Consider the following 17,361-nt stretch of genomic DNA (forward strand, 5'->3'; position numbering starts at 1 on the left):
TTGAATCATTTTATTTTTATACAATTCGTCTTTCTTCTTCGTTAAATTAAATTTTTTTAAATCCAAAGTTACCATTATTTTCTGTTGAAATATAAATTTTTATATGTTTTGTTGAAAATTCAACTCCTTGGCTTGAAAAATACTAAATTTGGTACAAAATTCAATTTTTGTTGTCGAAAATGCATACTTTTGAGTTGAATATTCAACTATTTTGTAGAAAATTCGCTCTTTTTCTTGACAATTCTATTTTATGAAAAACGAACTATTCCAATTTTGGTTGAAAATTCATCTTTTTAATTTAAAATTTCATGGATTTCGTTGAAAATGTATGCTAGCTAATACAAATGTATCTTTTTTGGAAGAAAATTATTTTTCTTGGTTGTAAATTAAATTATTTGGTTAGAAATTTACGTATTTGTTAAAAATTATAATTTTTTATGAAAAAATAATATTCTTTGTTGAAAATTCAACTATTTATTTGAAAATTTATCTGTTTTTGATTAAAATTCGTCTTTTTTAGTAAAATTTAATCGTATAGATTGAAAATTTACCTTTTTGCTGAAATATGTAATTATTTAATTAAAAAATACCAGAATTAAAAAAAAATCGGTTTTTTTCCTTAAGAATTTGAAATAAACTTATTTATTATAAAATATTGATAAATTTCAGTACAAAATGTTGATAAAGTACTCTTTTTGCACTGTATCATAAAATATTCTATACCTGATAAACGCTGCGTCCAAATCCCAATCAGAAAGCAAAAACAAGTAAGTTTCTGACCCATAATCGTCGATTGCACGATAAGATACAGTAAATTCTCTGAAACAATTTCGTTTATAAAGTGATTAAAGAATTATTTACAGCACAAAGAAAATCTTAAAAAATGGGAAGAAGGGTAATTTCTTCATGAAAAAGGGAGAAAAAAGTAGAAAGATTACAAATTTAGTTTTACAAATAGAAAATGATAAACAACATTTTTATAATTTGTCCTGGATTTTTATTTTACAAGTTTAAAAACAAACTATTTAAAAATGCATTATATCAAATTTTTTAATATTAAGAGTTCTAAAATGTGTTGCAACAATTTCTTGAAATTCTTTGGAATCTTTTAAAACACCTTAAAATCTTTAAAAAAAAAGTTAAATTATTGGAATCAGTCGAAATTCTCTAAAATAAAATAAATTCCCTAAAGTTCTCTAGGTTTTCGTTAAAATCCCTGAAAATCGCAAAATTATATTAAAATAAGCATACACCACTTAAAATTCTTTGGTTATAATTAAAATTATTCATTAAATTTATTTAAAACCCCCGTTGAAGTTCCCTTCTCTGGGTTCTTTTTCTAATGTTAAGAACACAAAATATTCAAAAATCCATAACAAATTTTTTAATATGAAGAATTTTCAAATTTGTTAAAATAAAATGTCTAGAAATTTTTTCGAATTTAACAAAAAAGTTTTAAATCTTGTAAATCTTTTGACGTTTGGCGCATTTTCTCATATCCCTGAAAACCGCTGAAATCTGTGGAAATCCCTTGAAATGAAATTTAATTTAATCCCTGCATTAATCTAAAAATTCGTCAAAACTTTTTAAAATGAGTTGAAATTTCTAGAAATTGAAAAAAACTATTAAGTAATGAAAAATATTTTTAAATTCCACAAATATAAATTTAATTTCTAATTTATTTTCTGATATAAAAGATAAACTATTTAAAACTTCATTACATGAAATTTTTAAATATTAAGAGTTCTAAATTTTTGTAGAAAAATAAAAAAAAGTTAATCTTGTAAATCTTTTGACATTTCCGAATTTTTTCATATCCCTGGAAAATTTTGACATCTGTAGAATTCCCTTGGAATTAAATCTTATTTAATACCTGAATTAATCTAAAAATTCGTTAAAACTTTTTAAAATGAGTTGAAATTTTTTGAAATTTAAAAAAATCATTACGCAATGCCAAAACAAAAAAAAAACGGCTACAGAGCGCGCGTTCACGCCCTTGAACTTTTATTTTCAAATATAAAAAAAATGTTTAAAAATTCATAACAAATTTTTTAATATAAGGAGTTCTAAAATTGTTTAAAATAAATTTTCACGGAATTCTTTGGAATCTTTTGAAATAACTCGTTAAAATAAGTAGAAACCATTAAATATTTATTTGGAGATTATCAAATTAAAATTATTCATTACATTTATTCAAAACCCCCGTTAAAGTTCACTTCCGTGGATTCTTTTTCTAATATTAAAAACATAAAATATTTAAAGATACATAAATTTTTCTTTTAATATTAAGAGTTTTCAAAAATTTTAAATTAAAATTTCTTTAAATTCTTTGGAATATTTTAAAATAACTTTAAAATCTTTTAACGTTTGCCGAATTTTGTCATATCCTTTGCAACTGCTGTAATATGTAGCAATACTTTTAAAATAATTTATTTTTCTTTCAAATACTTCGAAATTTTTCGAATTATTACAAATCCTTTGAACCTATTTTCTAGAAAACCATTTAAAATTCCAGGAATATAATTTAAATTATTAATTAAATTAATGAACGAGCGCGAAACTCACGTTCACTTACTGGATTTTTATTTTCTAATAAAATATTTCTAAATTTTCTAAATTAGTTTTAAATTTTTTGAAACAAAATCGCTTGAAATTATTTAGAATATTTTTAAATAACTAAAAATCTTTCAAACCCTTTAAAATATTTGTAAGTCCTTCATATTCCTTGAAATGGCTGAAAGCCTTAGAAATTCCTCTAATTAAAATTTAATTTATTTCCTACAGTTCTCTAGAAATTCGTTAAAATTCTTTAAAATCCTGAAAATCCGTAAAAATAATTGAATTGAAATTTATTCATTAAATCTAACTAAAAACAGCCTTTTAAACAAAATGCATGTATGCATAATAATATCATTATTATTAAAAGTTCTACGAATTTTTTAAACGAAATCTCTTGAAACGTTTTGAAATCTTGTAAAATATCTTGAAAGATTTTTGATTCCTGGAAATTTACCGAATTTCTGCATATATCTTGAAATTATAAAAAACTGTATAAATTCCTTAAAATAAAATTTCATTTATTCCCTAAAGTTCTCTAAAAATTCGTTAAAACGATTTAAAATAGGTAAAAGCCACTTGAAATTCTTTGAATATAATTTAAAATAAAATTATTAATGAAATTTATCTAAAAAAAAAGAAAGTTGAAAAAATGCACGATCGCAAAGCGCGCGTCCAAATACTTGATTTTTACTTTATAATATTAAAAACATAAATTATTTAAAAATGGTTAAAATCCTTTAAAATTTATTTAACTCTTTTATGCTCCTTGAAATTGTTAAAATCTTTAAAAATCTCTTAAAATAAAATTTATTACATTCCTTCAAGTTCACGCAAAATTGGTTGAAATCCCTTAAAATACCTAGAAATCATTGGAAATAGAAAAAATTAATTAAAATATGAAGACATATTTTGAAATTCCGTAAATATAAATTAAATTTATTTTTTTAAAAAACCCGTTGAAACAAAATGCATGCGCGCGATCACGTCTCTGCATTTTTATTTTCTAATACTAAAGACACAAATTATTTAAATAATTTCCTAATATGAAATTTTTAAATATTAAAAGTTCTAAAAATATCTGAAAAGTGTTAAACAATTTAATGAATGATTAATTCTAATTATCAATGAGAGATCTTCACTGTTTCCATGAATAATGTTAGTCACATATTGTTAAATTTTAAATAGTAATATTTTATCAATCTTAAATTAAAATTTCTTTATATTTTAAACGTCTAGAAATTTTTTAATATTACAAAATCAAAAATCATTAATTTCAAAAGCTTATCATTTGAAATTGTTTATAAGCACAGAAAAAATTTAAATTCTGAAAATTTAAAATTATTTTAAAATTCTTTAATGCACGAAGTAAAATTAGAAGACTTATATATGAAATTTTTTAGAAATGTACCCTGAGACATCAAAAAAATTTTAAATAAAAAATTCTTTTTTTTTTAATTTAAAAATAACAAAATATTATTTTTTTATTTTGGTCCCAAAGAACAGCTTAGGCTTCTTCATTTAATAAAAAGTTAGGAGAAAAGGTTTGTTCAAATTATGATAAACCTTTACATTATTTATATATTAAATTAAATGTACATAAAAAAAAATTAACATCTACTAAAAACACCGTTTAATTTGCTGAACTGTTTAAAGCTGGTTTTTATTAGTTTTTGAAAATTCTTTAAATTCTAGAACTTATTAAATTTAGGATCAATCAAAAAGTAGGTGTTATAATGTTAATTTTTTCATGTTTTAATTTTAAGTTAAAAAATGAGCACTGTTAAAAATTATTTATAAAGCCGAGGAAAATTTTTCCATTATTAATTGTAACTAATTTTAGCAGGGAATTAAAGTTGAACTTTAGAAAAAAATATTCAGTTTAAAAATGTTAAAAATGAAAATATTAAAATAAATATTAAATTAAATTAAAATTTATTTACCCTGAAATATTTTTTTATAAAAAAGTAGTAATTTCCACCTTCAGTTTTCTTCCAAAATTCATTACAATTAACAATGTAGATATTTTTCTTGATTAGATAAATCAATTTTTAAAATAAACATTTTTGAACTAAAGATAATTTAATAGATCCTCAATTTGTATATTATCAACGAAAAGTTAGTCAAATTAGAAAAATTAAAATTAATTGTAATGAATTTCTCCAAGTTATAAAAAATAGAGGAAAAATGGGAATTTTAAAAGGGGAAAACAGGGAAATACGAGAAAAACTGTGCACCCTGTTGTTTCTAGAATTTCAACTTTCTGTATGTGGCACATTAAATAAGAATCAATTGTCAAAAATTATAAAATATTTCAGATATTAAAAAAATATGAGTACCCTTTTATGTCGAAGGCTTTGATCAAAATGCTCTGTAGAACTTCGATAGATGTTATCTGAGGATCCACGCTGAATTTCCGATACTCTGGTTGTTGGCGAATTTCACACTTCTAAACAAATCATTTCACTCGTAAAATAATTTAGTCCTATAAATAAATATTACTCATAAAAGTATTTTTTAAACATTCTGCTTTTCTATTTTTCTCTTTTTGTAAGGTTGAACATTTTTTGCAACTTTTTCAAATAAGAAAACTATTTAACTATTTTGTTGAAATTTCATTCATTTTGTTAAAAATACTTCTTCTTTGGTATAAAATTAACTTAATTGTTTAAAATTCGTCTTTTTCGATTATAAATTAACTAAGGAAATTAAAATTGTTCTGTTTTGTTAAAACAAGACTTTTTTGGTTGATGATTTTTCTCTTTGGTTGAAAACTCAATTATTCCATTGAAAATTTGGTTATTTCTTTGTTGGATTTAAAATCGATTTTTTAAACTGAAAATTGAAATATTCGATTTTTTGTAGAAAATTGATCTTTTTTTATTGAAAATGAGTCTTTTTTTAATTGAAGATTTAAATATTCTGTTTTTCGTCGAAAATTTATATTTTCAAGTGAAAAATGCATGTATTTTATTGAAAATTTGTCTTTTTTGGAAGAAAAAATGTTTTTTGTTTTTGTAGAAAATTAACCTATTTCATTTAAAACTCATCCTTTTTTGAAAGTTGAATTACCTTCTTAAGAGTTAATTTTTTTGATTGATTGCAAATTCATGTCTTTTGTTAAAAATTAAAATACTTTAATGAAAAGTGATTTTTTTGGTGAGAAAATTAATTTTGTAGGTTGAAACTTTATCTTTTTGGTTAAAAATTTAATTATTCCATTGAAAATTCTGTTTTTTCTTTAAATATTTCAAATCGATTTTTTTAAACTGAAAATTAATCGATTGGAATTTTTGTAGAACATCGATCTTTTTTGGATGAAAATGAGTCTTCTTTGGCCGAGATTAACATACTTGATTTAAAATGATTCATTTTCGATAAAAATTCAACTACTTGGTTGAACGATTTTGTTAAAAAATCCTTTTCCTTGGTTGAAGATTTCTCTTTGGTTGAAAATTGAATAATTTTATTGGAAATTTTTTTTACAATGGGTTTGAAATTTATTTATTTTTTAATTTAAAATCAATATATTTCATTTTTTGTTGAAAATTTATATTTTTTGGTTGCACGTTTTTGTAGTTTGTTAATAATTCGTTTTTTTAAAATCAATTTTATTAATTGAAAATTTAACTATTCTGTTTTTGGCTGAAAATTTATATTTTTAAGTGAAAAATGCATGTATTTTATTGAAAATTTGTCCGTTTTGTAAGAAAAATGTTTTTTAGGTAGAAAATTGATCTTTTTGGTTACAGATTTAATTATTCCATTGAAAATTCGTTTTTTTTTAAATATTTTAAATCGACTTTTTTAACTGAAAATTGAACTATTCGATTTTTTGTAGAACATTTATATTTTTTGATTGAAAATATGAGTCTTTTTTGGTCGAAATTAACATACTTGATTTAAAACTATTCTTTTTAGATTAAAATTCAACTACTAAGTTGAACAATTTCGTTAAAAAATCTTTTTCCTTGGTTGAAGATTTATTCCTTTGGTTTACAATTTAGTTATTTTATTGAAAATTTGTTTTATAATGGGCTAAATTTAAAAAAAAAAAATGAAAGTGTATCTATTCCATTTTTTGTCGAACACTTATCTTTTTCTGTTGAAAGTTTTTGTAGTTTATTACTAATTCGTTTTTATTTTTTGTTTGTAATCAATTTTATTAAATGAAGATAAAACTATTTCATTTTTGTTCGAAAATTAATATTTTTAAGTGAAAAATGCATGTATTTGATTGGAAATTTCTCTTTTTTGGAAGGAAAAATGTCTTTTAGGTAGAAAATTGAACCACTTCATTTAAAACTCATCCTTTTTTGAAAGTTGAACTATCTAGTTAAAAGTTCATTTTTTTGGTGATTTAAAATTCATTTCTTTGGTTAAAAATGTAACTACTTTTATGAAAAGTGATCTTTTTTGTAGGAAAATTGATCTTTTTGGTTACATAATTAATTATTCTATTGAAAATTCTTTATTTGTTGTTTTTTTACATCAATTGTTTAAAACCTGTTATTGAATTATTAGATTTTTGGTTAAAAAATGATATTTTTTAGTTCAAAATACATGTAGTTTGTTAAATTGCGTCTATTCTTTTTCAATAAAAAATCAACGTTTAGCTTGAAAGTTGAACTAGTTTGTTCAAAAATCATTTTTTGTTTTGGTTGAAATTTTTTCTGAGCTTGAAAATTTAATTATTTTCTTGAAATACGTTTTTCTTTTGATAATCAATGCTTTTCATTGGAGATATAGATATACAATTTTTAGTTGAAAATTGATCTTTTTTAGATAAAAAATTCATGTATTTTGTTAAAAGCTTGTCTTCTTTGCTAGAAAATTAACTTTTTTTTGGTTTAAAATTTGTCTTTTTTAAAAAATGTAATAATTTAATTGAAAATTCGTTTTTTGTTGTTTAAAATCAATTTTTTAACCCGATAATTTAACTTTTATTTTTGGTCTTTCTTTGTTGAAAATTCGTCTTTTATTGGTTTTAAAAGTTAATTTTTATGGTTAAAGATTTATGCATTTGGTTAAAAATTTAACTCCTTTCTTGAAAACGAAATTGTTCCATTGAAAATTAGTTTATTGAGGCAGGTTTGAAATCGATTTTTTTAACTGAAAATTTAAATTTTCCATTTTTGGTTGAAAATTAAATTATTTTATTTAAAATTTGTCTTTCTTTTTTCCTGATACTCAATTTCTTCAATAGAAAATTTAACTATTTGCATTTTTAGATGAAAACTTAACTGTTTTAATTGAAAATTTATGTATTTTGTTGAAAGTTTGTCTTTTTAGGTAGAAAATTTAATATCTTTGTTGAAACTTGATCTTTTTGATTAAAAATTCCACTATTTTATTGAAATTTAGTTTTTTTTTCAATTTTTCAACACAAAAATGCAACCATTACATTTTTCGCCGAACGTTAATTTTTTTAGTTGCAAATTCGTTCTATTGGTTAAAAATAAACATTATTTTTTATTTTTTTGATGACAAAAAAATACTTTTGTTGGGTAAAAACTGATCTTTTTGGTTAAAAATTAAATTATTTTTTTAAAAATTAAGTTTTTTTTTTGGGTTGAAGCTTATTCTTTTTTGTTAGTAACTACAACTATTTATCTGAAACTTCATTTTTATTTTTTTCACAAATATATTTCAACTGAAAATTTAATTATTAGATTTTTAGTTAAACAATGAACTGTGATCCTTTTTGGCAAATTTCTCGCTTAAAAAAAAATCCACACGCAAAAGAAATTAGCGCTACAAATTGCTAAACACATATTACACATAGAAGTATTTTTAACATCGCGAGTTTTTATTTATATGTTTGTATAACGTCAAACATTTTTTGCAATTTTTTCTCAGTATGTACTGAGGATTGATAGAAATGTCCACACAGGTGAAATATATGAATAGAATGGCCTTCAGAAACTTTTTTCGAGATAACCACTATCTTTCAAGAAAACATAATTATTCTTAGGACTTCTCATTATAAATTTTAAGCCTTTGACGACTTTGACCGTTAAGTTAACATTTTTACCAAAAGTTATTATTGTATTTTTACTGATTTTATCAGAACCAGATAGTGAATTTTAATGATAAGCACGAGCATTATTTAAATTCATGGTAGATTGATGCAATATCGTTTGGGTTGAGTAACTAAAAATAAAAATTCTGAAAATTCGACCTCGGTTTGAAATTTCATCTTTTTCTGTAGAAATTTCACCTTTTTTGGTTAATAGTTCAACTGTCTGGTTAAAAATTAATCTCTTTCGGTTGAAAATTTACTTTTTTTATTGAAAATTGAACTATTTGGTAGAAAAATTGTATCTTGTTGTAGAAATTCAATTTTCTTTTGGTTATCTGAATGAAAATTAATCTATTTTAGTTCAAAATTCGATTTCTTTGGTTAAAACCAACAAATTATTTTTTTAAATTAAAATATTTTTTTGTTCAAATATCAAATGTTACATTTTGCGTTGAAAAATTAAACTTGAAAATTGAACTAATTTCTTAAAACTTCATTTTTTCTTGTTGATAATTCATAACTTAAGTGGAGAATTTTTTTTTTTTGTAATTATATATTTAAAGATTTTCTTTTTTATTAAAAATACAACTGTTTTGTTAGAATTGTGTTAAAATTAAAATTAATCTATTTTAGTTGAGGATTCAAGTATTTGGTTGAAAATTCGTCTTTTTTTTTCTCCATCCAACAGTTTTTTAAATTTTAAATGAAAATATTTTTTTGTTGAAATATGAACTATTACATTCTTCGTTGAAAATTAAACTTTTTAGGTAGAAAGTGAAACTTCTTTTTTAAATATTAATTTTTTTCGTTCAAAATTCGTTTTTTTTTGTGTTGAAAATGATATATTTCAAATGAAAACTTAAATAATTTGTTGAAAATTCGACTGATTGAAAATAAAAATTATGTAGAAAATTCAATAATTATGTAGAAAATTGTACTATTTGCTTTAAAATTGATGTATTTGTTGAAAATTCGTCTTTTTAGTAAAAAAATTTTTTTTTTAGTTGCATGAATGAAAATTAGTCCATTTTAGTTCAGGATTTAGGTATTTTGTTGAACATTCAATTTTTTTGGTTCCATTCAAAAGTGTTTTTATTTTAAATTAAAAACTTTTTTTGTTCAAATATTAATTATTAGATTTTTCGTTGAAAATTGATCTTTTTAGGTAGAAAATGGAACTAATTTGTTAAAAGTTCAGTTTTTTGTAGTATAAAATTCGTAATTTTAATTGAAAATTCTTTTTTTTTGTTTGTTAAAATTGATATATTTTAACAAAAAACTCAAATAATTTGTCGAAAAATCCACTAATTAGTTGAAAATCTTCTTTCTTATTTAAAATTCAACTATTTCGTAGTTAAAAAGCGATGTATTTTGTTGAAAATTCGTTGCTTTTATTTATATAGAAAATTATTTTTTTGTCTTTTAGAATGAAAATTCATCTATTTTAGTTGAATATTCAAGTATTTGGTTAAAAATTCGATTTTTTTCGTTTCAATCCAATAGTTTTTTATTTAAAATTAAAATATTTTTTGGTTCAAATACTAACTGTCACATTTCTTTTGTCGAAAATTTATCTTTTCAGGTAGAAAATGGAATTACTTTCTTAAAGGTTCATTTTGTTGTTGTTGAAGATTCATAATTTTAGTTGAAAATTCATTTTTTTTTTTGGTGAAACTTATATACTTTAACTTAAAACTTAAATATTTTGTTGAAAATTAAACTGATTAGTTGGACATTCTCTTTCTTAATTAAAATTTAACTATTTTGTATAAAATTAAAACATCAGATAAAAAATAAATATTTTTTTTTGAAAATTCAACTGTTTCGGAAGAAAAATCTTTTCTTTTTTTTTGATAAAAATTAAATTATATCATTGGAATTTTTTTTATTTTATTTTTTTCTTAGTTAAATATTCATCTACTTGGTTGAAACTTAAACAAATCTGTTATAAATTAATTTTTTGTTTAAAAATTCGTCTGTTTGCTTTAAAAAAGAACCATTTTGTTGAAAATTGAAATATTTTCTTGAAAATTAATTATTTGATTAAAAATTTCATTTTCTGTTTGTTTGTAAAGTTATACTTTTGTGTGTAAAATTCAACTATTGGTAAAAAATTTTACTTCTTAATTAAAAATATAAATATTTAAACAAAAATAAATTAAAGTATTCATAATTTGATTATAAATTCATCTTTTTAGTTGAATATTCATGTAGTTTGTTCAAAATATGTCATTTTCTTAAAAAATCATCCATTTTGTTTCACACCTTTTTAAGAATTAATTTTTTTCCGGGAAAATCTTTCGACTTCAGTTTTGGTTAAAAAATATATTTTTAGTTAAAATGTAGCAATTTTAATGAAATATTTTTTTTTGGGCTGAAAATTAATTATTGAAATTAAAAATGTTACGATTCTACTTTTGGGTTAAAATTTATAGTTTTCATGCAAAATTAATTTCTTTGGTTGAAAATGCATCTCTTCGGTTACAAATTTAATTATCTTGTAGAAAATCGTACTATTTCGTCACAAATGTTCGTTATTTTTTTTAATTCGTCTGTTTTAGTAGAAAATTAATCTTCTGGCTTGAAAATTCATCTTTTCGGTAAAAACTGGAACTATTTTGTTAAAAATTCAACTATTTGGCTTAAAATTTATGTCTTTTGTTTAAAAAATCGTCCTTTTTGTTAGAAAATCAATTTTCCTTAAAAATTTCATTTGAAAATTCAACTATTTTATAAAAAATTCGTCGTAAACAATAGATATATTTGGTTGAAAACTCGTTTTTTTTAAACGCATTAATTTTGGTTTGTTTTTAGAATGAAAATTAATCTATTTTAGTTGAGGATGAAAGCATTTTGTTGAAAGTTCATCTTTTTTGGTGAAAAATCAATATTTTGGGGTTTAGAATGAAAATTAGTCTATTTTAGTTGAGGATTGAAGTATTTTGTTAAAAACTTAATTTTTTTGGTTCCATCCAAAAGTTTTTTAAAATTTTTAATTAAAAAATTTTTTTTTTGTGCAAATCTCTAATATTACGTTTTTCGTAGTAAAATAATCTTTTTAGGTAGAAAATGGAAGTACATTTTTAAAAGTTCATTGCTTGTTCTTAAAAATAATGTATTTCAAATGAAAACTTAAATATTATTTTTGAAAATTTCCACTGATTGAAAATGAACATTTTGTAGAAAATTAACTTTTTGTAAAAAATTCAACAATTAGGTAGCAAATTGCACTATTTCGTTGAAAATTCGAGCTTTTTTGGTTCAATCCAATAATTTTTTATTTTGAGTTAAAATATTTGTTTGTTTAATTATCAACTCTTACATTTTTCGTTGAAAATTAATCTTTTTAGGTAGGAAATGGAACTATAATTATATACTTTAACTGAAAACTTAAATATTTTGTTTAAAATTAAACAGATTAGTAGAACATTCATATTCTCGTATTTAAAATTCAACAATTTGGTAAAAGATTCAATCATTTTGTTGAAAATTAAACTGTTTTGTCGAAAATTAGTTTTTTATTTAAAATTAATTCTCCAAAACAAAAATGAATTAATTTGTTTCTTAATTGATAAAAAATTCTTTTTGGAAGTAAACTTTTTATTAATTTTTTTCTGTCAATTACATTGCATATATTAGATTAGAGTTATATTCGTGATGCAATCGTCTAGAGTGGAAAAAAGGCATGTAGTTTTATTTATAGGGGTCATCGAAAAGTTTCGTCACTACAAGTCTGTAACAGTTTATAAGATAAAAGGCTTCCAATAGTATTTTCTGAAATCTTTAAAGGCTCATCCACAAATTATGTATCATGATTTTTTTCCATTTATTCCCCCCCCCCATATATGTAAAATGTAAGATTTTAACGCCCTCCAGCACAAAATCATACTAAGATTTTATAAGCTTAGAGACCAAACATATGAACAAATTCACTTAATTAAGTAAAGGCAGAACAACTAAATTAGTTTTACAGAAAAAGAATATATGTTAAAAACGTTTTTGGTTGAAAATTTAATTATTAATTTTTTAATTGAGAATTCACCTTCTGGACAAAAATTAAACTGTCTAATGAAGATTCGTTTGATTGATTGAAACGTTAATTATTGTGGTAAATATTATTTACTTTTTGGTTGAAAATCGATTTTTTTAAACTAAAAATTGAACTTTCAATTATTAGTTTAAAAACGGATAGTTCTTAATTGAGAATTCCACAATTTGGTTAAAAATCGACGTATTTTGTAGTAAATTCGTTTTTTATTGTAGAAAATTAATCTTCTTGATTAAAAATTTAACTACTGGATTGAAATGTCATTTTATTATTCAAAGATCTATTTCTTTACTTAAAACTTTGAATATTTTGTTGAAAATTTATATTTTAAAAAAATATTTTGGCATAAAAATCCAACTTTTTTTGTAGGAAATTTATATTTTTTTTATCTTCTTTGGTCAAAAATGGAACTGTTTGATTAAAAATGAATATGTTTTGGTTAAGGCTTCAACTATTTTATTGAAAATTCGTTTTTTTTTTTTTTAATTGAAATATCAATTATTACATTTTTATTTGAGAATTTACATTTATCGTAAAATTTGATAATCTTTTATACGAAATTAAAACTCTTTCTGGGTCGAAATATCATATATTATATTTTTCGTAGAAATGTAATTTTTTTAATTAAAAACTCAACGCTTTACTTAAAAATTTAGATTATTTCATAACTTTGTTTAAAATTTAATTATGTTAATGAAAATTCAACTATTTTTTTAGAAACTTAAATATTTTGTTCAAAATTTAATTGTTTAGTTGAATTTTAGACTTAAAAGTATAACTTTACAAACAAGAAAAAAATGAAATTTTTAATAAAATAATTAATTTTCAAGAAAATAGTTCAATTTTTAACAAAATTGTTCATTTTTCAAGCAAAAAGATGAATTTTCAAAAAATTAAATTAACTTATAACAGATTTGTTCAACTTTAAACCAAGCACTTGAATTTTCAACTAAAAAAAATTCAGATATAATTTAATTTTTATAAAAAAAAATATTTTTCTTCCAAAACAGTAGAATTTTCAACCAAAAATGGAATTTTTAACAAAACAATTAAATTTTTAACGAAAAACATTTATTTTATACCGAAAGAGACCAATTTTCAGCCAAATTCATGAATTTTATACTAAAAAGTTCATTTTTTAACCAAGAGTGAATATTTCCATTTTTAGTTACAATGAGTATTCAACAAGATAGTAAAATATTTTACTAAAATAGTTTAAGTTACAACCAAAAGGAGGAATTTTCAAGCCAAAAGATTTATTTTTACGAAAAAAGACGAATTTTTGCAAAAGAAATTTTGAGTGGAAAATTAATTTCAAACCAAAAAATAACGATGTTTTTAAATAGTTAAATTTTAAACGAAAGAGATTAATTTTTTACGAAAAAAGACAAAGTTTCAATAAAATACATTAATTTTGAACCAAATAGTCGAATTAAAAAAAAACTATATAATTCTTAACGAAATAATCGAATTTTCGGATAAAAATTGAAATTTTACCAAAAAGATTAATTTTAAACGAACGTTATGAATTTTAAGCCAAAAATGGAATTGCAAAATTTTTACTTTCAATAATTAATTTTTAGCCCAAATAATATTCAATTAAAATTGCTCAATTTTTAATAAAAAATATGCATTTTCAACCAAACAAATTGATTTTTAACGCAAATTACAAATTTTAAGTCAAAAATGGAATTGCAACAGTTTTATAAAAAAAAAATAATTTTCAGGCAAAAGAAAAAGATTTTAAACAAAACAGATACATTTTTAACAAAACGACAATTAGAATAGTTTAACTTTTAATTAAAAAGTATAATTTCACAAACAAAAAATAAAAATTTGAAGAAAAGAATTAATTTTCAGGAAAATATTTCATTTTTTAACAAAATAGTCTTTCAAGCAAAAATTGAATAAAAAAAAAGAATTTTCAACGAAAATCATTTATTTTCTACCGAAAAAGATCAATTTTTAACCAAGAGTTAATATTTCCATTTTTAGATACAATAAATATTCAACAAAATAGTAAAATATTTCAAGTTGCAACTAAAAAGAGTAATTTTCAAGCAAGGAGATTGCTTTTTTTTACCAAAAAGACGAATTCTTATCAAAAGAATTTTCAGTGAAAAATTAATTTCAAACCAAAATAATAAAAATATTTCAAAAAAGTTAGATATTTAATAAAACATATGATTTTTTAACAAAGCAGTTGAAATTTCAACTAAGAAGTTAAATTTTCAAATAAGATGAAGAATTTTCTACGAAAAAATACAAAGTTTCAAACAAATACATTAATTTTGAACCAAATAATCCAGGTTTTTTTACCAAATCGTTACATTTTTAACCAAAAATAGAATAATTTAATTTTCAATGAAAAAATTTATTTTTGAAATGGAAAAAGGAGCTTCAATAAAAAATTTAATTCTTTACGAAAGAAATTAATTTCCAACTAAAAAAGATAGATTTTGAAAAAAAAAATATTTAAATTTTGGAGTAAAAACAACAATTATCAATAGTTAGTAAATTTCCGACTATTTTGAAATATTTTGAACCAAAAAAAGACAAGTTTCAACAAAATATTTGAATTTTCAACAAAAACAAAATGAATTTTAAACGAAAAGGTTTATTTGGAAAATAAAAAAAGATACATTTTTAAGCAAAAATAAAATCCTTAATTTAATTTTTAAAAAAATCAACTAGTTTATATCAAAATAACGTAATTAGAAAAAACAAAATTTAACCAAAAAGATGAATTTTCAAACAAGAAGAATAATTTTATGGAATGCACTGTTTTTGGATTTGAAAAAAGTTTTAAAGATCACATGACGCAGTTTTTGAACAGCCCCGTGTCAATAAATAAATCATTAAACTTGAAATCGTATTAAATCGGTGGCTACCGAAAATAGCCGAAAAAGATTGCGGATTCACCAAGGATTTATTCCAATTCAAATTATCCAATCGGTTCTTTGTTTTTGAGAGTCTGTTAATTTTTTTTATTATATATAATTTAATATTTACCTTTACTTTAACCCTTACGGCTTCTCGAGGACAACCAAACATCTCGCAGAATCCACTGAAGATTACTTCGAATATCAAGGTCGACCTTGATTCATGGTATCATGTACCTGTTTTATTGTCACTTATTTAATTGTTAGTGATAACATTCGTGCGAATTGGCAGTCACTTTATCGCTCGTCGAGACTTATATACATACCCGCGGCAAAAATTAACCATTTCAATCCAGATCGATTTTTTAAACAATAAAAACATCGATTTTGCAACGAGTCAGGTTCTTAAATTGATTAATTAAAAAACTCCAGATCAGAAAGGCTCCTTACCTTCAAAAGATTACTTAAAATTATTGAACGTAGAGCAATAATCACAAGTTTCAAAATCGCTAATAAGATCTAAACAAATTTGTTTAATAAAAAAGGACATTAAACAATAGGAAGACACAGTATTATGGAAATGTGGATTAAAAAAAGTAGCACTGTTGATTTTGTTTTTAGGATGGAAGTTAGATTTGTGTGTGGAACTGTCGACATAAATTATCTAGTGTGTTTCTTTTTTAGAGAGAAAAATTAGCGAAAAAAGAGTTTAAAGTTGAAAGATACTACAGAAGATACGTGTGAGAATGACAGCTTTCGTGTCACTGATAGTGATATGTGTTTAGTTTTTCCAGCCATCACGGAGCAGCGCTCCCAATTTTGGGATCGTTGCGTATTGCGCAAGCGTTGCGTAAACAACTGGATTGGTTACCATTAGCGCTCTTATTTGAAATGATTCATTTGTTTTTTTATTCGTAATTATTTATTACTGTCTAAAACAAATAACAATTTTAAGGGCATGTAACACACTTAAACACCTACATTACCGACCTCACATCATCAGTTTAATGATTTTTTTTTAACCTAAGAACTTTTTATGGAAGTAAAATATCGGACTGAATCTTTAAAAATTGTATCAGAAGACAATAAACTATGTTTATGTATTTCATGTAAGTAGGAATTTCGCTAAAAATTATTTCCGTGAAAATTAAAAGTGGGTCCATTTGTTGACATATTATCTTTGTAACCTTGACATTTTTTGAAGCTAAGAACTTATGTTCATATTTAAAATGTCTGAGAGATGTAAAAAACTTATATAAACGTAATTTACTTCTGCTCTTGCATTTTTCGCAGTTTGAGGCCGAAATTTTATTCAGAAAAAAAGTTCGGGCTTTCAGAGAAAATTCGGTAAACTGAAAAAGTGAGGTCGGTAATATAGGTATTTGAGTCACATGGCCTTAAAGAGAATAAAAACTTTTTTAAATTCCTATTTACGATAAAAAAGGCATTGCTTTCTTAAACTTAAAAATCGATTATTCATTCATAAGGAATAAATATCAAATTATAATTTTAAGTTTTAATTAATAAGTCTATTTTGTAATCAAAGAATTAGTTCTTATAATTTAAGAAGTATTATTTGTTGCTAACAATTTTCTTGAACATTTAATCATTTTAAATAAGTAAGCAAACAATAACAAATCAAGTTTTTGGCGCGACGTATGCGCAGTAGGAAAAGAACCCAAAATTAGGAGAGCGGATCTAGGTTAAAGCAAAGATATTAGGTCCTAGTCTTACGTCCTACCTTTCGGATGCACTGAATAATATAAAGAATTATTCTTTGATTGGTGGATTCCTTTTTTAGTCGTAAGGTTCGCTGCTGACTGGCGTTGATTTGAAAATCAACTACCGCGGTT

General features: G+C 22.4%; 1 protein-coding gene across 2 annotated transcripts in view; it reads right to left on the minus strand.

The window, feature by feature from the left end:
• LOC117167308 (TBC1 domain family member 25) overlaps window positions 1-16,246 on the minus strand; it is a 65,123-nt gene extending 48,877 nt beyond the window's left edge. For both annotated transcript variants that reach the window (XM_033352145.1, XM_033352144.1), the window contains exons 1-3: window positions 15,639-16,246; window positions 4,896-5,005; window positions 724-819 (exon numbers count right to left, since the gene is read on the minus strand). In XM_033352145.1, coding sequence (XP_033208036.1) covers window positions 724-819; window positions 4,896-5,005; window positions 15,639-15,680 — 248 coding nt within the window. In that variant the 5' untranslated portion in view covers window positions 15,681-16,246. The remainder of the gene's footprint in view (window positions 1-723; window positions 820-4,895; window positions 5,006-15,638) is intronic.
• Window positions 16,247-17,361: the final 1,115 nt, after the last annotated feature.

Source organism: Belonocnema kinseyi, chromosome 2, assembly GCF_010883055.1.
Source record: "Belonocnema kinseyi isolate 2016_QV_RU_SX_M_011 chromosome 2, B_treatae_v1, whole genome shotgun sequence".
NCBI classification, from domain to species: domain Eukaryota; kingdom Metazoa; phylum Arthropoda; class Insecta; order Hymenoptera; family Cynipidae; genus Belonocnema; species Belonocnema kinseyi.